The 23,227-nt window shown below is 42.1% G+C and overlaps 1 protein-coding gene across 1 annotated transcript in view; it reads right to left on the reverse strand.

Annotated features, from left to right (window-relative positions):
- Window positions 1–257: 257 nt before the first annotated feature.
- The window catches only part of LOC120542177 (dedicator of cytokinesis protein 2-like), a 63,009-nt gene continuing 40,039 nt past the window's right edge, over window positions 258–23,227 (reverse strand). The window contains exons 37-51 of the mRNA XM_039774431.1: window positions 17,932–18,051; window positions 16,994–17,083; window positions 15,486–15,590; window positions 15,256–15,397; window positions 13,331–13,412; window positions 13,150–13,234; window positions 12,917–13,003; window positions 12,139–12,315; window positions 10,281–10,364; window positions 8,986–9,123; window positions 8,525–8,649; window positions 7,102–7,273; window positions 3,164–3,281; window positions 1,343–1,515; window positions 258–891 (exon numbers count right to left, since the gene is read on the reverse strand). Of these exons, the coding sequence (XP_039630365.1) occupies window positions 817–891; window positions 1,343–1,515; window positions 3,164–3,281; window positions 7,102–7,273; window positions 8,525–8,649; window positions 8,986–9,123; window positions 10,281–10,364; window positions 12,139–12,315; window positions 12,917–13,003; window positions 13,150–13,234; window positions 13,331–13,412; window positions 15,256–15,397; window positions 15,486–15,590; window positions 16,994–17,083; window positions 17,932–18,051 (1,773 nt within the window). The 3' untranslated portion in view covers window positions 258–816. The remainder of the gene's footprint in view (window positions 892–1,342; window positions 1,516–3,163; window positions 3,282–7,101; window positions 7,274–8,524; window positions 8,650–8,985; window positions 9,124–10,280; window positions 10,365–12,138; window positions 12,316–12,916; window positions 13,004–13,149; window positions 13,235–13,330; window positions 13,413–15,255; window positions 15,398–15,485; window positions 15,591–16,993; window positions 17,084–17,931; window positions 18,052–23,227) is intronic.

Below are 23,227 nucleotides of genomic sequence, written 5' to 3' on the forward strand. Positions count from 1 at the left end.
AGTGCTAAGGATAGAGCTGGTAGGCAAGAGGAGAAGAGGAAGGCCTAAGAGAAGGTTTATGGATGTGATGAGAAAGGACATGCAGGTGATGAGTGTGATAAAACGAGATGCAGAGAACAGAAAGATATGGAAGAAGATGATCCGTTGTGGCGGCCCCTAACGGGAGCAGCCAAAATTAAGAAGAAGTAGACTCAAGTTGCTACATGACATAAAGTTTGAATTTTCTTTAGTCACGTTGCTTCTTCTTGTTCTTAAAGTCGATTTATGTAAACCTTTTTTTGGGATTAACAAGTCCAAGTTTATTAAAAAAAAATCTTTGATGAAAGAACACAAAAAAAACTTTAAAAAGTTAAATTACTGCTTCTAGTTAGGGCTACCATATACTTACAGCATCATTATCTGAGTGTCCAGGTCCAGTAAGCCCATTATGTTTGGCAAAGTTCAATAGTAGATAATTGAAGAACATGACGTAAAGTATGTAAAATAAATGAAAGCAAGGTGGAGACAATGAGCCGATCTGAAGCTCATCCTGAAACAATCCAGCTACTGCAGCAGGGTGAACGTTTTGAAAATGTTCAGTAAATTGTAAAAATAACATCAAGGGCCCTACAAACCTACAAATCACAATCCCTCCATCTGATGTATTTTCTAACTCTAGAGTTTAACAGTTCTCTTAGCCATTACTATGAAATCACTTAAAAAGAAAAATTGGAAATGACAAATTCTCCTAATTGAGTAAAAGTCATGAAAATCCGCAAAGTGTGCATGCTTTCGGAGAGATGCATTGACCTTGGAGGGCTGCAGGATTTGTTCAGTTTAAAAGTGGGTGGACGTCTGCTCTTGGCTCTGATCACTGGACTGCTTACCCTCTTCAGAAACTTTGTAGGACACCTAAAAGTAAAAGAGCAGAAGTCACTTCCGGAGCATTTGCTGAAATATTCAAGGAGGATTTCTTGGTTTTCTTTCATTGTACATGTACGTTGAGCCACACATTGGTATAATTACACTCCCTTTTAACTCTCCTTATCTCTTTATTAGCTCAAACGTTTTCTGGTATTTTTAGTACTAAGGTGTTGTACCGTGTTAGCCATTATGATTGTAGAGAAAAGCCAAGCAAAATGACCCCTTTTATTGGCTAACTAAAAAGATTACAATATGCAGGCTTGTAGGGGCCTGACTTGCCTCGAAAGCTTGCATATTGTAATCTTTTTAGTTAGCCAATAAAAGGGGTCATTTTGTCTGGGATTTTTACAAAACTAGCAATCTACACAGAATGAGTGTTTTTATTTTTATGCGTAGCTATTTGTGTTAAGGAATGCAGAATCCTGTAAGAAGTGCACACCTTTTGTTTGAAGAACAGATTGATGACTCCTTTAGAGCGTCTGTCTGCTGTGCGGTCCAGGGTTCCTCTCTCAGGTGGCAGGCACACAGAAATGGACTTGCTGTCACGTCTGCTTCTCTGTGACACTTCATGGGTCTCCAAATCCGTATTGCCCAGCACTGATAGTGCCAGCCCTGCAAGACAATCCAAAACAAAAACGTCAAATGTGATGGAAGCAAAGAAAAAAGTTGAATTTTCTTTTTGTCCATGCAGGCCATATGAACGTTTCATTGTATAAATGACATTTGTTACTGCTATGGATACACAAGGACTGATGTCAAATGTAAGGCTGAACTCATTTTATTATGCTAGAGTTAACCAAGAATTCTTCCACAAGCACCTTACAAATACAAATGTTCTCTTACATCTCGCTGAGCTGCCTTCTCATCATTTTTCCACTTATTAAATTATGAGCAGCCTCTTAATTTACTGACTTTATTACATTAGCATAAATATTCTAATTTTAAAGATAAACTCAACAAAGTCACTAACAGGCCATTATTTTATGTGAGGTACTTAAACTTGAGAACAAACTATCAGTGAATGGAGGAAGATCCTCTCAGTCTGGCTGAAGACCATCACATCCAAGAGGTGGCCGCGTGTTGTGACGGGTCATGAGGTTGTCATTCCAGTCTGTCGTCTGCCTTTCTTGAGTGCCACCTTATTGTCATTTCAGTATCTTCTTTCTCTCCTGGGCACCTTGTGCCACTGCTACTCGCAGCCAAACAACATCTCCAGTCTGTGGAGCGTGGAGGTGATTGGGTACTTCAGTGGCACCAAGACTGGCAGAAAGTGCTTCTCTTGTTCTTTGTTTGTTCATCTTTTTTAAATAAGCTCCAATCTGAAGTTTAAATCTGCCAGTGTAAGCAGCCTTCTCCTTGAACTGATGAACACAGCGATGACGCAGGTGAGCCACATTTTATGAAAGATTTGGAACATAACTAATTTTATTCATAAGGGGCTCACTGCACCTTTTTCAGACATATCTGCATTTTCTCCAATCCCTGTGCTATGGAGGCAATAACTGCTAGAATACACAACTCTGAGTGAAAGAAAATAGAAATCATAACTGGTCCGAATGATACAGACAGTGATGAAGACCTCTCCCTCGCTAACTTAGCAGGCTTAAGAATCAGAGTTACTGAATTGTCATGTAGGTTAACTGTTGTCTTCATCCTGTGCATTGTGAGAAGGAAAAAGAAAGAGAAGCCATCGACAATGCAGCTGTGTTACCAGACACTCAGATGGGATTTAACTTTTACAACTCTTGGGAATTCAAATTTGTATGTTCACCTAAGGCAGGCTAGCAATCAAGTTTCAAGAGGCGGAGATCATGAGATGTAGGAATGGTTTTAGTACAGAAAACAGCGTGAAACATTTACTGAATGAAATGAGCTAAAAGTGATAATGAAGATACCCTTAAAAAGAGACATTAGTGACATGACAACGTATGCCAGGCAGAACAAAAACACAAAGTCCACCAAAGGAGTAACAGTGATGGGAATGGAGCACAAGGTGTGGGAGGTCGGCCACCACCGTGCCTTCTGCACTTTAAAGGGTGCCGTTGGAAAAACATTTAAACTTACATTTCACTTTAATCTCCAACACCTTCCTGCACACAGGACTCTTCCCACGCATCTCTCCATCTCTAGATTTTACGCCTCAGAGGGAATGTCAATTACACCCTGACCTGTATGACAGCAGTTTGGACTTTTCTGACCCTTAAAGATTCGATTTGGGTCGGTGCCTTGCAGCAGCGCTAAGTGACAGGCCATTTCTTACCTGTAATTGTAGGCAGGGAGCGACTATTGTGGTGATCTTTGAGGAGGCACACACCAGATTGCAGTTCAGCAGAGTCAGACAAGTTGGTGTCACTTCGAAATTCCAGTTTCTTTGACAGCTGGGACAGATAAAACAACAATCAAACGTCAGCGAAGAATAAACGCAATGCAGTTAAGAGTAAAAAGCAAAATCAACCCAGCAAAACCATCACATTTATGCAGCTGGCATAGAAACCCGGCGATATTGTGTTTGTTCAGACTATTCTTAGTACTTTTGTGGGGACACAAATCTAAATATATTCATTTAAATTAAAAAACATTGACCTTTCAAAATGCTGCTTATGATATTTCCATTTTAAGAAAATTGCAATACTTTTTTCCAAGAAGTTAAACTTTAGTAAAAGCCACACAATGAAAGATTTGGGAAGTAAAGGTTGGGTGACAAAGACAGAATCCACAATGACCTCCAGATTCCCTCGACTGTCACCCACTTGTTAGTCATCACTGAGGTTGAGGATACGCAGGTGGAGATAACATTAAAATGACAAAGCACCGCCTAGGCTTTGGCACTGCGTTCACATTTTGAAATATTACTTATATTATCTGCAACAGTAACTGAAAATGTATTCATACAATTTTGCAACTATTTTTACATTTTATAACATTATACAAATGTTAGTCATCAGTGTTTATAGTGTGCCATTCATTTTGTCCATTTTGTGCACCTGCTTTACCCAGTAGAAGGCAAACATACGTCCACTTTGCTTCCATCCTCATTTAATTGTCACGTTGAGAATCGTGATGAAAAGAAACCGACATCCTCTCCATGGGCACAGTCCCCAGACACACCTAAAGAGTTCCCAGGTTCTTCTCTCTCCATTTTGTTCTGGGTCGTATCCTGCACCTTCCCTCAGCCGGTCAGAGGAGCCCCTTGATACTGCAGAGGGCCTGGTCAGTCACCAGAGTGAAGTAACGCTGGACGGCGTGAAATGCCCACTTGATTCCAAGTTGCATCAGGTGACAAGGACCATGAGACACACACAAAGTCAAAAAACTAGCTGAGGTCAAATTTCTTTTCCGGAACTCTTGACTCAGTAAAAGGATGTTATGAGGGTGAAGTAATGAGAGTGGCAAGAAAGCAACCCCAGCAAATTCAACGCTCAGACTGATAGCACACTACTTGTGTCTTCAGTATTTAAAGAAATTGTGATGCATACGCAGGTAGACAGGTGGGTTGTAGCCAAGACATGGTGGCACAGGACAAAAGTGTGGCTTGTCAGGTTCATGAGATATCCAGAAAGCATCAGAAGCCCTCTGAAGACTCGGAAAGGGAGGCAACCCAGTGAGTGCCAACAATCCTTATACTTGGAAAGAATGGAAATGCTGACCTGACAAGGTGCCCACAGCCCGGCAATGGAACAAATGTGATTGCTGTGCTTGAGCAAATGAGCAGCCTTGGAAATCAGGCTTTTAAAGTGCAATGGAAGGTTCAGGAGTGCAGGAGCACCAGGAGACGCTAAAAACCACAAAACCAGCTCGCTCAGAATAACATGAAGGGTGTCGGAAAAGAACTGGGCAGAATTACTGGGCTCAAGCTATCCAGAAGTCAGGCGATGGAAGGGAATGTGGATAAAGCTAACAGCCTGGACCATTTTTTTAGTAGATCTTCCCCACTGGCAGATTATTCCAATGACCAGTCTCCCCACTCAATTCCTAGCACATCAATAACTCTGACCAGATTTCTTGTTCTTGCAGGTTCTCGCTGTACAACAATCCCAAGATCAAACGTTATCTGAGAGAATATGCCACACAGCTTGTATTTCAGGCTTTGGTCTTGTGGTATGTGGACTACTGCAGTGCCCACATGTGCCATCAAGCCACTGCAGATGACCCAGAATGCAGTGGCCCATTTTGTGTTTAACCAGCCGAGACCCACCTGTCACTCCTCTCTTCAGGTTGCTACATTGGCTCCCTATAGCATCACACATTAAGTTCAGATCCCTGATGACTGCCTACAGGGTAGTCAATGGGCCAGCACCTGAGTATCTGGAGACACTGGTGAGGTACTGTGCTCCTTCTCACCCACTCAGGTCTGCCAGGGAACAGCGTCTGGTGATGCCACCTCTGCGTGGTCTCAGACTCTTTTCCTGTGTTGTTCCCAGTTGGTGGAATGGGCTTCCCACCTCCATCCATACTGCTGACTCCCTCAGTGTAGTTAAGAAGCAATTGCAGATCCATCTGTTCTGTAAATATCTGTCTAACTGCAAGAAGAAATTACAAAAACTCATCTCTGCGATCTTTTATATTGTTGGGCAGTTTATTGTTTACGTTTAATGGCTGTATAGTTTATAATCTTCGATTGTAAATTATTAGTTATTACATCCATTCACTTGTGGCAATCAACTTTTGTTAACTCTCCTATTTCACTTGCTGAACAAACTGGCCCTCGCCTAATGTTACTCAATCATGTTTACCTCTTTTGTAAGTCACTTTGGATAAAAGTATCTGCCAAGCAAATACACGTAACTGGACCTGCTACCATGGTAACTAGAATGGCCAGTAACATCAGTATGGAATGTTCACCACTAAAGACAAGTAAGGAGACAACTGAGGAAGCCACATGCAGCAAAAGCTGCAGGACCAGAAGGTGTCAGTTCTCGAGGTCTTAAGGTCTGGACTGACCAACTCTGTGCTAGTCAAGGACTGGATGGAGAGGTGATGCACTCCTATAAGTACTTGGGGGTCCACATCGATGATAGGATGGGCTGATCTAGGAACACAGAGGAACTATATAAGAAATGGCAGAAATGGCTCTTTTTCCTTAGCACACTGTCTTCCTTTAATGTGGGAAGTGACGTCCTTCATATCTGCTACAACTTTGCGATGGCCGGTGTGGTGCTCTGGGCTGGTAACCTCACTTCATGAGAAGTCCACTGAATCAACAAGCTAATTAAAAGAGCAGGATGAGTTATGGGACACACTCTGGAAGTCATAGAGAAGCAGAGAATGAAAACCAAACTGTGTGCCATTATGAACAATGCTGGACACACCAACAGCCAACATATCATTCAGCAGATGGGTGAGAAGAAATGCAACGGGGTCCTTTATACCAACAATAATGCACCTGTATAGCGCCTCACTGGGACAGCCAAGTCAAAAGTTTTTCATTCTGTTTAATTTTCTTCCTTTTTAGTCACTTGGGTGTGTGCTCATAATACATAGTGTGTGTGTGTGTGTGTGTGTGTGTACATTTATTTAGGGTTATCAATCTATTTATTTGTTTGTTTCAAAAGCTCCCCTTAAAGGTCAAATTTCCCCCTGTGGACAAATAAATAAATAAATAAAGTCCGTAAAGTTGTACACTTGAAATATACACAATGACTAAGCTGGAGCGATGAGGTAACAACCTTCAGTTACACATACAAAGGTTAAAAGGTTCATTTAAACTGCGAGCAATCAAATGTAAACTAGGAGAAAACACAAGCCGCTAAGTGAGGTCAGGCTGGTATCATCACAATGTTGTGAATGGGACAACAGAAACTGAAAATGTAAATCAGCTTGGCAGCCATAGTCACAATAAAGACTCCCAAGATTTCATGACAGGAGACAAAAGGGGCAAAGGTGTTCCTTGAGTTTCCTTTCTTAGCATTTGCTGATTTCCACACACAAGACCTAATGGTCAATGGTTTGTTGTGAGCCTTCAGCACATGAAAACTTGCAGTAATGAAAGTAGAAAGCAACACTTTTGTTTGACGCCTTTTGTTTGTTAGACGCTTTTCTATTGTCATGTTTTTTCTCCATCTGGAAAATTGTTAAAAGAAGTGAGATAAAAAAAAACACCAACATTGGCAGGAGCCTTGGCACAGATGAGTTAAATGGTGTGTTGTGGCTGCCACGGCCTCGATACACACATCTATCGATATCATAAGCAGCTCTCACCCTTTTACTGTGCAGATCCGCCACACTCTTCTCTTCTCCCATTACGATGACGCTGCTCCTCTTGCTCCTCTTCTTGGTCTTTCTCATCCTGACCTCCACTTCAGCAGACGGGGTTTCTTCTAACTGCGTTTCCTCTGTCTTGCTGGTTACAAAGGTGTCAAGAAGAACGGTGCTGTCAACATATGAGAACAGTCAGTGAGTGTCATGCGTGTAAACCCTTGTCAGCTATAAACTCAATATTTCATGCTTCCTTATGGAGCTGACTAGATTGGTTCTCCATTTTTATTTGTGTGAACCAACGCTTATCAAAAAGCAGGCTGGAAAGGCACAAATAGTCAGCTGTGGTTATAGAAAATTCAAAATCATGTATTGGCATGGATAGATGTAGACTTAGTAAGAGCTTTTGTAAGCATCAAACTCAAGTAAACAGTTAAATAAAAGCATTTGCCAGATTTCTTTTTCAGTTAAGCTCACAGAGAAACCACCAAAATGTCGTAATTCAGAAAGACAGAGAAAAGGAAGAATGACGAACAGAAACTGCCTGAGGTCAGAGAAGGGGGAACACCTGCTGTTTGAAGGCCAGTTAGGAAATGAGGGAAGCCAAGAATGAAGACAAGTGAAGAGCTGAGAGCAACATTGGTGGCCAAGAAAGGGCTGTGAGAAGCCAGCTGGAGTAGGGAGTCGGGAAAAACAGCGAAGGAATTGTTTCAAGCGAGGTCAAGATGATAAGAAATGATTATATAAACTGTGATTATTAGCCTGTTCGGGGCTCGGCTCGCTTTGGGCTAACTGGGTTCAGTCTGTGTGATTTATCGCAATAAAACTGATTACTCTGTTTGGCTATCCTTCGACTCCTAGAGCCTTCTTCAAGGTGAGAATCTTTTGCGTAATTTACGCTTCCACAAGGTGAGTCTTGACCATCAACATGGACTTCTGTCTCAAGCTCACTTGATGCACGAGTTTGTGCAAAGCGCATAGGAGGCAGAAAAACTGAGCGTGTGCGATAAGTGCTCCTTGAAGCATTACAATGTGCATTGTACTTAATGGGTGTCATTAGTGTGTTAAAATGACATTTGCATGGCTTGCCAAGACTGAATGTCCAACTGAAAATTTCAAAAAGCAACACTGGAGGCTTTCAGTCCTCACTAAATTTGCGGTGCTCTTTCATTCTGTTTAAAGCCAAACTCAAACAATGATGTCTTCAATCTGGCATCATAGTTGTCAGGTTGGCGGCAGTAATACACCATGAGCAGGTGTGACACGAGAATAGAAACTAAGTGCTAAACCAATGCTTGCATTTGAATTCTCTTTATATGTTAGTTATAGTTCACTACATTTAGACACTTTATTCCTGTTTGCTTCTTTGTTTTCATGCTAAGCCCTGGATCACAAAAGAAAAGGCCTTTCAAATTCAGCTCCTTACCTGTCAGCCGTAGTCTTAGTGGGGGTCCCACAGTCTGACCCTATGGATGACATAGAAATGACAGACTGCCGGTACGTCCTCAGCATGGAGCGCGGTCTACTGGCCCGCCGGTCATCAAACTCTGGCTATTGAAAACAAAACAGACACAATGGGAAGGAACAGTAAATTTCACTCCTTTCTAAGTTACTCTTTGTTGCCATTTTAGGCACAGAATGTATTGAGAGTAACAACAGGCCGTTTCTTATTGGTCTCCCCTCACAAACATGTCTGTCACATGCTTAGGCAAGGAGTAGGGACATGGACTATACTTGGGCCACTGCAATCCTGCCTTCAGATCACAGCAACAACTTGGCCCAGTGGTCTTTTCTTTTAATTCCCCGTCACCCACCGTCACACTCTTGTCTCTTTTGGTAGAACGCTGACTTCTTAATTTAGGACACACCGCCCCTCTTATTGCTCACCAGGTCTCTAGCGCCATACTGCTTTTCTACTTTGACTTTCAATTGTTTGAAGCACTCCTCCATGCGCTCATGGAAAGGTCGAAGGTCATCAGTAACTCTTTTGCCATGCAGCCAAATTCCAGCGCCAAGCAGGGGGATCTGGCACAGAGAAAGGAAGGAATTATGTAAAGGATAGAAAATGGAAGGTGTCAAAGAAATATTGGCCTTCAAAAAGTTGGAATTAAATTTGTTCAGAAATGTTCAGGTTTTTGATAGCAATTGCCAGCTTTTTATCAGGGTACCATTAAACCGATTTAAAACTACAGACAAGGCATAACTAATGTTGCAAGTGCCTATTACTGCCTGGAAATAACAGATGTACAGTTTAATGTATTACTCACATTGACTGCAAAGCCCCATTTTCAGCCGCCATTACTCCAGCAACCTAAAGTTAAACTCTCTTCACTCATCCCTAATTAATCACGATAAATACAAACTGGCCATTACAAAAGTCTTGTCATTGTTTAGGGTTATTCTGTTAAAGAGAGGAAGACAGTTGTCGTTCTTTGGGCTGCAGGGTACTGACAGCTTCCTCAAGAAACATGTCAGTCTATCGTCGTTTTGTGAACTGAAGCTCATTCCATGAGACAGATTGCCAAGAAACTGAAGGTTTTATATGAAGGTGTTCATTACTGTCTTGTGAGGAGATGCCGAATGATGTGACCGGGCTGGAGAAAGACATGGAAGGCCCATACAGATACCCACACAACAGCGTGCAGTCTGAGAACAAGACACCTTATAGTCTTTTATAGTCTTCATCATTTTCAAACTGTGGTGGAAATTGGCTTTACACCAAAGTGGACTTGTGTTCGTAGCAACACAACTTCTGCCCACTAGCAGAGAACCTTGAGTTCAACATCTCCTTTTGGTCAGATGGATGAGGCCTAAACATCCTTCTGCTTCTCTAGGGATCTGAATTTGGACAAAACTGAACAAACTCAACAGGAATCTGCGCAGCTCTTTTAGAAAATATGGAAACTTTTTTGAGACCCAGCTCTTTAAAATCAGTCAGATGTCTATTTACCAATCATCCTCTGTTGACACAATGGAAATAATCTCTATTGATTCTTTTTATTTCACCAAGTTTTAAAGCATTCAATTTTTTGTATTGATCTAAATGAATAAAAATGGAAATAATGATACTCTTTGAAATGTAGAGCAGTACGTAGTTGTGTACCCATAATCAACACCCTGATAGGTAGCGTCCTCACTTTGGGATCCCCAATGCTGCTTTTACTTCAGTAAATGTTTCTTACCTGCCATGCAATGAGATCTTTCAGTTTGCTCAGTTTATCCCAATCCTCAGGGTGTTCCTTCTTGTACTCATCAGTGAAGAAAGCCTAAAAAATATGGAGTTTGAGAAGATGGCCCACAAACTCTCACAGATCTTTTATTTCTCCATTGGTCTCCTCTCTGCCATTTGCCTTCTTGTTGTCATCACCTGTCTTACGGCTATGTATGTAATGACAAGCTCTGACATCCTGCCTGCTGAAAATGACACCATCGAGGGGGACTGGTGGGACCTTTTTCAGCCTAACAGGTATGGACTGGAGACTCTAGTTCTTTGCTTTAGCACTAATTTGTATCAAAGGTGGGAAACGTTGTGCAGATTCATCGACCCCATTTTGCATTTTGCTGTTTGTTGAGTGTTCTCTTGCCTGAATGACCCTCTGCCTGGTTTTTCAATGTACTTTGCCCCCTTAACAATTTGGATTTGATTCTATTTGTATGTTTTATGATGTTGCCTACTTCTTATAATAAATCCACGACTAACAAGGTTTGCCCACCATATGTGAAAGTATCTTCACACTTTGACACATATTTAAAATGGCATCAGTTATTAACCATGTCATATTTTAGTGGGCTCATACAAGGCGTGATTCATCATGCTTCCTAAAGTCAAACAATGACAAGGACAAGTGGTGGAATCAACAGGTAGAGATGGAGGACAGTAATGGCACATCCTAGCAAGTCACAATTCCAAAACACAAACACCTTTGCAGGTGAACTTCAAGAGCCTGCTTCACCTGAACAGTCCTACAAATACTGGAAGGAGGTGCCTGCCTGTTATACGTGGCTCCTATGAGCAAGAGCTAATATTGACACCACAAAGTACAGGAACACTAGAATTAAGGCAGAAGCCCAAGAACATGATGGCCCACTAAACAACAGTGCTGTTAGTGAGGCACAACCAACAATAAAGTCTTCCTTTCCTGATTCTCAAACGCCATCATGGCTTAGGTTATGATAAGTAACAACATTTTTTTAAATGCCACCAGGAACTCAACGTGTCGACACATACACGGTTCAGGGAACATAAAGAGGTGTGCACAGCAGCACAAGGATAATCAGCTGTAACCTTGAAAATTACAGAACAGCTCCAGTAATGACAATGACCTGAAAAGTTGACATTAAAAACGGGAGGAGAGTGTTAATCCCAATGATTTAAAATCCTGCATACTAGTGAACCCAAAAGCAGAATCATTTACTTTTACTACACAAAGCAAAACCCAACACAACTAGAAGCAGATTGGAGAGGACAAATGGGTTGGATGCTCCCTCAGACAGGACGCAGGAAGGGAACCTCTTCATTCAGGTACACAGAAGATCACCTTGTCCATGTGTTCAGAAACGTGTCCGAATTCCTCCTGTCCCACCTAGTGGACAATGGATGGGAGTGTTTTCAAGGTAAAGGGCTTTTTATGAATCTGCAATAAACTTTGGTGACGAGAGAGGAAGAGTGAAGTCTGTCAGGTATCACAAATACCAGAATGCGTTTTTACCTCTTAGCTGGTAATGTAGATATTAGCTAATGTGCTTCACAGAATGAATACACCTGCATGGCATCTTCTTAAAAGCTTCTTTTTGCATAAATGGAGAAAGTGGCCCAGATAAGATAGAGAGGCTGCCAACTCATCAAATATTTTGGCTGTTGATTTTCAAGGAGACCATTCTCTGAGGTCTCTTTTAAGACAAGAGCCACAGCAACAAGGACCCCCAATGACGATCTTGTTTCAACTGAGCTGGCCCTCCAGCATTACCAAACCCTCCATACTGCATGCCCTGAGTCTCCTCTCAAAGCGTAATACTCAGAAAACCAGAAAAACAACCTACCTTCTCATACTTTGCAAAGCCACCCATGACAGCAGGGTCCACAATGCCATTTAGCAGCATTGAGAGTGGGTTAATGGGCAGGTTCTCGTCACCCTGGTACTGGTTGATCATGGTCAGGATCTTCTCATTGGCCATCTCCATAGTTTCAATCGCATTCTCCAGAGGGCTGATGGTTGTCTTGTTGGTCAATTTGCAGAAAGAGACATTTACAGTTAAGCAGGTCAATATTCATATGCCACTGCTGGCTACCCTCATTTCCATGCATGTCACCCAGCATTCATTCAAAGAAGCTCGGACATTCATTCAGATCCCTTTTTTAACAGTATATGTTAGGTGAACATTTACCACTTCTCAGCTCTCAGGTGCCACTCTGGCGCAGGTCAATTGCTGCCCGCTGTACGTGAAGATGGCTTCACACTCATTCATGCCACAGCAGGGAACCTTGTCCACAACTTTATTAGATTGCTGTTTGACTTTTGACCACTAATTTACTGTAATGGGGAGGATACTTGTAGGTGTCATATAGGCAATGAAGTGACATTTCATAGCTTCAAAGCAAATTACTCAGAAATGATGTATTTGGTCGCACAAGAAAAAGTAAACTTGTAGTAAATGCTGGACGTCAGTACAATAGACACGAGCAAGGAATGGAAAAAACTGATCATGCAGTGAAAAAAGGAGCCAAAAGGAAACAACATCCGATGAGATGAGATAGATTTGCAGAAACTACACGGTAAGAACAAATAACAAGTGACCCGAGGGTTAAACATTTACTCACATGGGTTGTGGTGATCGCTTCAAACCATCGCAAGATGCCAGGCAGTTTGTATGCCGTGTTGAATGTGGTTCGCTCAATCCACATCGACTGCACAAAGAGAGACGACAGTGAGGCCTTCCGGCGGGAATTCAAATCAGTGAAAACACTTACTGGCCTTCCCTCACAGTTGGCTGGCCTGTGTCTTGATTTAACTACCAAGTGACCCTAAATCCACAACGTGTCAAGGTACTCACAGCAAACTCATTGTCTGGGTCCACCGAGCCCTTGCGTACTGGTCTTGAGTAATGGAATCTCTGGACAGAGCTGGACTTGTAGAAGCTAGTGAAAGATCATACTGGTCAGAGAGACAGAGGCCATCAGGCGGACCCCATCCAGCAGAGTAATCCCCACGTGCCACCAGTTCAGGCCACTCACTTGATTATCTGGTCGGGAACAGGCTTGTTTCTCAGCCGAGGAGGAATCTCGAGGACCGGCTGGACGGTGAAGCATTGGATGTCTGAAATGGCAAACGTTAAGGAGCGGCTCAGTGTACTTAGTGTGACATTCGATTCAGGCTACCTGGATGGCCAAAAGTCCGATTTAAGAGCGTAAAGCAGAGCGCGCGGTACTCCTAATGTGTTTAACTTAACTTGGACTTAGGTTAGGGTTAGGGAACCTTAGACTCTCACTGATGACTTGTGAATAACCTCTAATGCAGGGTCTTGGAGTTTAGCAGCTAAGCATTTCACAACATGTTGTGCTGCGTCTAAATCTGTATGTGACAAATACAATTTGACGTGATTTGAATAACACCGTTTCACACTTTCTGACTTTGTGTTTAATCGTTTCATTCTAAGAGATGCCTCTTTGGTCCTTTTCCTTTCTAATTCTCCATTTTTAGAGACTTTGCTCCCTTAATTGTATGCCAATGTTGAAAACTCTGAATGATAAAACGGAGCAAAGACTTCTGAGGTGTATTCACTGGTCTGCTGATCTGGAACAAACATTTTGAATTGAACAGACAAGTCACTGAAAAGCTGTGGCACTAAAAGCTGTGGGACAGCATGCGAATCTTTATCAATTTCCTAGAAGTGTCCGTAGGCCAGAAAATGAGGCTAATTAAAAGTACGAAAGTCACTCAGAGTAGAAACTTGTTGGAATGAAAATGTGCAGCCAAGGGGTCCCCAGGAGTGAATTGAAATGAAAACTTTAAAAACAATCATCAAACATGTTGTGCCCGGCCGGGACGCTTGGAAGATCCAGGAGAGGGACTACACCTCCCCTGGACCACGAGAGGGCAGCCGTCCTGGTTTGTATGGGGGCCACGGGAACCGAGCATGGAAGCTCAACCCTATTGGGGCCCATGGAAGTGCTGCTAGAAGGAATACCAGGGAAACCCGGAGTGCATCCAGGTGCTCATGCGGCACTTCTGCCACACCCGGAAGTGCCATCGGAAGGCCATCACAGAACACCTGGAGCACATCCGGGTGATTATAAAAGGAACCGTCTCCCTCCAGCGGGCGAGTCAAGTCGGGAGGAAGAAGATGAAGGTCGGGAGGAGAGGCGGAAGGAGAAGTCCGGAGAGGAGAGAAAGGACTGAACTAAAGGTGTTTGCTTCAAGAGCACTGTGTTGTGTGCCGGACTGTGTTAATTAAATGTATAACAAATGATGGTGCAGCGTAAGTCACTCTCACAACTACTGTAAATCCCTGGCCAGCCTAAAGGGCTGATTTCGGGTGCCATTTACAGGATGATAAAGCGGTAAACTAACTGGCACAGTGGACCGTGACGTCACCTTGTTGTACCAGACAGTAAAACTAACAGCATGTTGATAATCAAAGATGTGGTAGAAACACGTGGGTTTTAGTTTGTCAGGTGCATGATGGTCTGTCGAGGATTTGGCCCGGCTTTCTCCACCATCATTTTCAAATGGCTACCCAGTCTATCAGTTGTGATTATCACATTATCTTCACTGGTCATTGCTGACCCCGGCGTTGACCTCGCTACGCGCACATTAAGGCTTTTGTTCAAATTACTAAGGTAGACTGGCAAGGAACAATAAGGTGACATGAACAACTGTAGACAATCAAGAATGCTCACTCAGTCCTTCCTTTAAGTGAACAAGCCTGGGATGCCAATTTATATCAGACTTTGACAAAATGCCCGTTTTCTATTGGACTGTTAACATGTCAGACGACGTCACTGTGATTACGTGTTGTGGTAAAAGCATTTCATCTGGCCCTGACTCACACATTTCAGTGCTGCATCTCCTGCCACCCAACACTTCCAGTGTTCTTGATACTTTACTGTGTTTCCTCCAAATTCTAATTCCACGTTTGATGTTTGCTAATAAAGGATACATTGGTTATGGGAGCTGCGGATCTCCTCTCCTGGAATGCTGGTAGTATTGAGAAGCAAGGCGCTGGGAAACTGGCTCAGCAGCAGAGTCTGAAAGTCCTCCCGCCGCTCGTACTCCTTTCCACGATAGATGAACACTTTGTTCTAAAAAGAGAAGAAGGGCTGTGAGTCCCAGCAAATGGATTCCGAGGAGCCCCAGTCAGTCAGACAGCAGCAGCCGCTTGCGACTCACCCTGAGGAATGTCGGAAAGCCTTGCCCATAATATCCAACCGCAAAGTAGTCCGGCTTTGGCCGCAGAATCTTCATGATGTTTTCGTAAAACTCTGCTTGTTGACGCTAGAAATTAAAGGAGAGGATCTCAGCTCCTAGGATTTGTTTATCCAGATTTCACCGATTCTCAAAATCCTTTAACACGCCGGACACTTGAAACTGAGGCCAGAGAATGTAAAAGTGACCGCTGCAGCATTTTAAATGAGTAACTTATTAATGACCCTGAGCTGGGGACTTCTGGACAATCGCTACATGTGCTCTGAATCGAGACTTCAAAGGAAAAAAGGGATGAATTTCAGGGGATGGAAGAACAAGAAATCCTAATTGGGATTGACGTCAGTTCAGTTGGAGGACCTTGCAGGAGTACAGAGCTGCTATTATAACTGAGCGCTCATAACTGTGTCTCACATGAATGATGGCCTTGCATTTGGCCTGCTGACATCACAGCAAGGGACTCCATCATAAGGCTCCGGTGCAATGGCCTGCTCTATGAACGTCTGCCAAACAACTGGATGGAATTCTCAAAGAACAAGAGACGTTTGCTCTGACACTGAGCGGCCATCCAAACGCTTCCACCAGCCACAGCGCCTTCCACTTTCCATAGGAATGGGAAGGGAAAGCCAGGAAAAATACAGGGACTGTAAATGAGGACTTGTTAGGGTTAGGCTTACGGTTACGATGCACAGGGTTTGGCTGTTTAAACTTACTTAGATGTGTGAAAAGGACTGAGATGATAATGTCACCAAACCAACAGAGCAAGGCGGTGTAGTGGTGGTCTTTCTGAACGACTTTTATGAAAGGGAGCTCAAGCACAGTTGCCCGTCTTCCCACTGTAGGAATAGGAAGTTAAACCACCATTTCTTTTGTCATCTAAAGGAGAGCTGCCACCTCATTCTCATTTCAACAGATCTAAAGATATCTTAGGATTCCCTCCCTCTTATTCTGAACAGTCATTTGTAGAGTGACAAACATATGACTGAGCCAGCCTGCTAAGTGTGAATCCCACTGAAGTGCCAGGAAGGCTAAACTGGGCATTTCCCAGAGGCATCAGCAGCATTAAGACCAGGACGCCTCACTTTGGCCTTTACAGTTTCTCTGCCATGGCCTCCTTTCATGGCCTCCTTTCATTCACGTTAGCTTCACTGACTCACGCATCTTGTTATTATAGTCATGTGATCTGTGAGATCTGCTAAGAAAAATAAAGACCTGTTGGTGACTCCATTCCATTACTTTTAATTCATTTTTACCGTAATCTTGATTTAAAGAAATGATGCTGAATAATCAAGCTCAGAACATTCCCTGTTGTACTTGTGCCTGATTGCTCATGTCACTGTTCCTCATGAGAGGCCTCTTCAGCATTTCACAGGTGTTTGCTCTCCAAGGCCATCGTCACTTCTTATCATCCATGGTGTCACATCTTAGCAGAGCAAACTTACTTCAAAGAAAAGACGACTCCTTGGCATACTCACCAAATTCTTACTCAGCACTTCATAATCAAAGACTTCCATCTCATACTGGTCTGCCAGTTCCTTGCACAAAGAAATGGCCTCTTCCCAAACCTTCAAGTAAGAGAAATAAAAAATCAGGAGTTGTGCCCATTGGAAGTAGCCTTCTCAGTTTAATCAGGCTAAGACATTCATTAATGAATTGGGGGACAATTTGTCACAAAGTTTAAAGGGTCACCCAGATGGTGCACAGAGAGACTGACTATACTGTATGTTGTTACTCTTGTGACAGTAGAGCAAGTGACAGGAGGAATGACAGCTCAGGGAAGGTCAAGCAGGGCAGAGACAGAGTCAGTTCTTCCGCCATCATGCTGATGCAGATTAACATGCTCTGCCAAGTGGTGGTATGACCCCTGGCACACCAGAACAAGACAGAAAGAATGAAAACCTGGAGATATACGCTATGTCTCCACAGGACATTAAGGGTAAAGTGACACAGTGACTAGCAGAGATGGCTGACCCCCACATAAAGACAAAAATGGAAGACCTCCTGCCTGAAAAAAGGTGCAAATGGGGAGATGCTCTCCGGCTAACAGAATAGGTGGCATGGGTACTACCACAAAGTTTTAAGGACTATTGAATGAAAGATCGAGGGGTGAAAGGACACCAGCAGCCTCTGGACATACCTTTGGCCCATCGTCTCCGAAGCCAGAAGTGACCACAATCGAGGGGACAGCAGAATGGGACTCTGAAACCAGGTGGAAAGCCATTCCAAATTTTTCAGGGGTGTAATAAAATTCCAATGCCTATGCAAGTCAAATATTTTCTGTACATAACACCATAACATGTCACAATAGCTGAAAGATCTCGAGGACACAAACTCTTGTGTTTGTCTGCTCATTCATTTCAGATCTTATGTGCTTTTTGCTACACCACCCAAAGTTTTGGTCCCAACTGCTTACCTTTCCTTTGTCAAAGTAGCCAATGATTGTGTTGTACAAGCACTCCTTCAGCTGCCTCTGGGTCTGAGAGCTGCGGAAGTCACTGGGCATCAGCTGAGGCGGACACTGCTCATCTGACCACTGGAATATCAACATAGGGACAAGTTATCTCCATGCTGGACCAATGCTCGACTTCATTAACCCCATGGCTGTGGGCCTGCTCTTTACCCTTTTCTATTATTTAGAACATCAGGCATAAGGATAACAAACAGCTCAGCCCCGGCACGGCCTGTCAATTGCTGCGGTTGTTTCACTTTTGTAGAATATTCGTATTTTAAGGTGCCCAAACTTTGGCTCTTTGCTGTATCGCTTGGTAATTTATCATTCAAATCGATGGCTCTCTCTGTGTGAAGAAAAGATTTCCAACATTTGTCCAGACTTTGTCCTTAGCAGTGTTCCATCTGTGTCCTTGTGCGTTTGCTTAAAGATCCATTTTAAAGTGACAGCCGAGATCCTCTGTGCCGACTCCCTTCATTAACTGAGAGGATTAAAACAATTGTGCTGAGAACAGGCCATTCAGCTCAACAGACTTGCCCATCCCGTTCAGGTTGAGACGTGAAGGTCCTTCTCTCCACTGGGTGACTTTCTAACATTTGTGCAAAGTCCGCCTTTAACAAGCTTCCGGTTTTGTTCCTCTGTTCATATTGAAGATTTTGTTTTAAAGGATCGACTCTACTACATCATTGTAGCATTTTAAACACTGCAGCCATGTCTTGAACTGAAAACGTTTAGCTCCTTCAATCTCACCTCGCCTCGTAGTCCCAGGAGCTGCAGCAGGATAATAAAGACTTGGAAAAATGTGTATATAATCGCTTTGATGCAGCTTTTAAAGGTATGTTGGGAAAAACTGAGGAACATGTTCAGGAAAATACATCTTAAAATGACAGCACTTGCTGATCAGCTGGAAGACGCCAAGCAGACATTCACGACTCGAATTGAAACATCTGAACATTTGGCATCTAATCCTGATGGAAAAGCAACAGCTGCGAATTCCGAATGCAAAAAACTTGGAGACAGACTTGCGGCTCTGGAAGAGGATTAGAATCGAAGGTCTACCTGAGAATCATGAAAGTTCAAACCCAGTGAAATTCATAGTTGAACTATTCTCAAAAATAACTGGAGAGGACTTTAAATCAGACACCGAGATAGCAGCAGCTTATCGCATATGGGGATCAAATACCTCTAAACCTAGGACTCTTGTTGTGCGCTTCGAGAGATTACAATCTAAGTTTACTTCTCAGACAGAAACAAGAGATTATATTTCAAAATAACCACATTCGTATTTTCCCTGATTTCTCACCCTCAACAGCTGCTAAACATGCTGCTTTTTACAACATTAAATAGCGGTTATAGAAAGCCGATATTAGATACGGCCTCTTGTATCCTGTCAAACTGAAAGTGGACATTCAAGGCAACCATTATATCTTTACCACTATGGAGGAAGCAGATAAAGAGTTAAAAAGTTGATCCCAACACTTTTTTGAAATAATATTGTGAGACGCATCCTGTCATGGCATGACAAGAAGATCGTACCTGCTGTCTGATCCGCTTGCAATGTCACTGGTACCCTAATTATACATCCTTCTCTCTTCTCGCCCACTTTCTGTTTATGTTTTAATTACAATCACACGTCTATATGTATGTATGTATCTGTGGAAGAAATTAAATTAGTAACTTTTTTTTTTATATTCTAAAGGAGACTATTAAACATACCCTTGGTTTATTGTAACTGTTATTATTAGTTTAGGGTTTACTATGCTTATCCAGGGCCACTTTTTAACACCATTCCCTGAATTTACTATGTTAATATTTGAAGACTGTTGAAGATTATATTTTATTCTTGTAGTATTTATCAGCAATAGATATCTCAATTTTTAATCCTCATACGCCACTGCTGGGGGGCTTGTTCTGTTTTGGACATGCTTTGTCTTTAGGAATGTCAGAGGACTGGGACTTTGTGAAGTGGGGTCCAGCCTCACATGAGGAAGCAAAATGGGGGGGACAAGGGGGGAAAGAAAAAGAGCAAGCTATATCTAATCTATTCTTTTAATCTTTATAATTATAATTACTAACATAACCCTAGGCTGCATGGCAATAACTCTTGGGAAAACTGGAAATTAAGGTGAAAGCTGTCTCACTTTCAGTTAAGACTACAAAATGACATCAAAAATTCAGAACCAATGTCTCCATTATGGGACAGATAACTTTGTGAGCTGGAATGTTAAAGGCCTGAATCATGAATTAAAGAGAAAGAAAGTACTCTCTCAACTAACAGGTCTAAACACTAAAATAGTATTTTTACAGGAGACCCACTTACTAAGCAAGGATCAGTTCTGGCTTCACAGAGACTGGACTGGCCAAATGTTCCATTCCAGCTGTACAAAGAAAACTAGAGGGGTGGGAATTCTCATACATAGAAGAGTCTCATCTGTAGCATCAGGTGTTATATCTGATCCTAAAGGGAGATCTGTGATTGTCATGGGTAATTTATTTCACTGTAAAGTGATTTTGATAAATGTTTATGCACCAAATGTAGATGATAGGGACTTCATCCAAAATGTATTTGGATCCATTCCCAATGTGAACACTCATAAAATTATAATGGCTGGCGACTTTAAATCCAGACCTAGATAGGTCTCCTGTCACAGGGGTGATGACATCTAACACTGCAAAGACAATTACACAGTTTGTTACTGACCACAACTTATCAGACCCTTGGAGATTTCTAAACCCAAACCCAAACTCAAGAACATATTCCTTCTGCTCACCAGTGCATCATTGCTACTCAAGAACTAATTCTTTCTTTATAGATAACGATTTCTTGCCTACAATTAAATCTTGCAAGTACAACGCTGTTGTTATTTCCGACCATGCCACTCTGATCTTGGAGCTAAAATCATTATGCCCCACATACTCATCTTGCAGATGCGTCTTAACCCACTTTTATTAGAAGACGAGAACTGCGCAGACTTTATATCAAAACAAATCAGTTTTTTTCTAGAGACAAATACATCCTCAGAGGTCTCTGCAGGAATACTCTGGGAAACCCTGAAGGCCTTCTTAAGAGGACAGATTATCTCATATGTTTCCCACAGAAATAAATTAGAAACCAAGAAGGTATCAGAGCTAATCAACAAAATTACTAGAATAGATCAAGAACATGCCAGGTGTCCAAATGAGGCTCTTCATAGGAAAAGGCAGGCTCTGCATTCAGAGCTCAACCTCTTGACAACTTGAACATGGAGAGAAAGCTAATAAGATCTCAACAAATCCACAAGCAAGAAGTTTGCAATGCAATCCCAGTAATCACCAACACAAACAGAGACAAAATCATTGATCATAAAAATATAATGAACACATTTACAGACTACTATAAATCCTTATATTCTACGGAGTTTAAAGAAGACAACACACAATCTAATGCATTTCTGGATACATTACAGATACCACAAATAGATACTCTTAGTGCAGAGGAACTGGATAAACCTCTGAGAATATCAGAATTACTAGATGTTATAAAGTCACTCGAGTGTGGGAAAGCAGCAGGCCCTGATGGCTACCGTGTCGAATTTTATAAGAAATTCTCCACTCAGCTAGCTCCCCATTTATTAGCAACATTCACAACTTTTGTCCTGTAAATGTGTCAATAAGCAGCAAGCAGCCTACTATCACATCCCCGACTGCCACACCGTTTTCTTAGCTCAAGTCTGATAACCTGCATGTCAGTTGCTTAGAGTTGTATAGGGTGAGAAGTCAAGCAAAATGACACTTTTTATAAATACTATATCGTTATTTGGAACACACGCATTTCATGTGTGTTCTTTGTCTACAACAATCTATGTAAACACATCGTTACAACAGAAACGCTTGTCATGTTTTAGTAGTAATTGATAAAGTGTAGATATGAAGTGTATAATGTGTGAAGCCTGAAGTCCAAATATCAAATAAACACTTTCACAAAAGGTACAAATACAACAGAACAAGTGCGCTTCTATCTATACTAATAAAAGGCAAAGCCCTCACTGACTGACTCACTCACTGACTCATCACTAATTCTCCAACTTCCCGTGCAGGTAGAAGGCTGACATTTGGCAGCTCATTTCTTACAGCTTACATACAAAAGTTGGGCAGGTTTCATTTCGAAATTCTACGTGTAAAGGTCATAACTGGAAGCTATTTTTTCGTCCACTATACTACTATATACGTATTCTATAATAGACTTCTGCTCGATGGCCGTGGGAGGCGTAACGTCAGCAGCAATCCAATAGAAACACTGCCGCTAAATATTCATGGATGAAGGACTGTCCTTATGTAGAGGAAGATGAGATGGTCAGGGTGGTGTTTGGCACAAACTCAGCGAAACTGCGAGAGGAACATTTAAGTGCAGGGTCTTAGCTGACATTACACGAGATGGCAGCAGTACAGCTGGGAACCTTCGATGCAAGAACACCGAGCGGCTCACGTGAACTGACGCAGTGCACAGATAAAAAGCAACAGTTCCAAAGAGTGCTGAACAAAACCCGAATTACACAATTGAGAAGGCAGCAAAAAATATGAAGCGTCTGATACATACAAGCATATTCATAAATGCAGCTACTGCGGAAACAAAGCACACGGTGAAAAAAGTCAATGTCCCGCTAAAGGAAGACAGTGTAAAAAAACCCGTGCATGCAGTGTGTCAGGTCTCAGATAAAGAAGAAGACGAGCTGTTTATTGATGCAGTAAGAAACGAATCGATGAATGAATGAAACCTGTCATCTTTACAACGATTGACAAACACGGAATGTAACTTGAACACAACACATCCTTCAAATACGAACCTGATTGAAAGAAATAATGAGAATCACATCCTTGATGACAGCAACACTCAGTAACACTCACAAAACAAATACTGTATATTGACAGTCATGTTATGTTATTTTTAAAATGTTCCCTTTTCTTTTTCATAACTTCTTTAACACACTACTACTACTTGCAAAGCGCGAGTATATATATATATATATATATATATATATATATATATATATATATAAATATATTTATATATACCCCGATCTACATACTCTCAAATAGACAAACCACACGCCGTGGCGCAATGGAAGAGGCTTTGCCTCTAGCGCAGAGGTTCGATTCCCGAGAGGGGGTGCACTGAGTGTGTACGCCTGATGACCCCAAAATTAGGGCGAAACACATGTTGCGTACTCTTTGCATTAATTCACAGTAAAACTATTTCAATATATATATACATACATTTATA

Source organism: Polypterus senegalus, chromosome 13, assembly GCF_016835505.1.
Source record: "Polypterus senegalus isolate Bchr_013 chromosome 13, ASM1683550v1, whole genome shotgun sequence".
In the NCBI taxonomy this organism is placed as follows: domain Eukaryota; kingdom Metazoa; phylum Chordata; class Cladistia; order Polypteriformes; family Polypteridae; genus Polypterus; species Polypterus senegalus.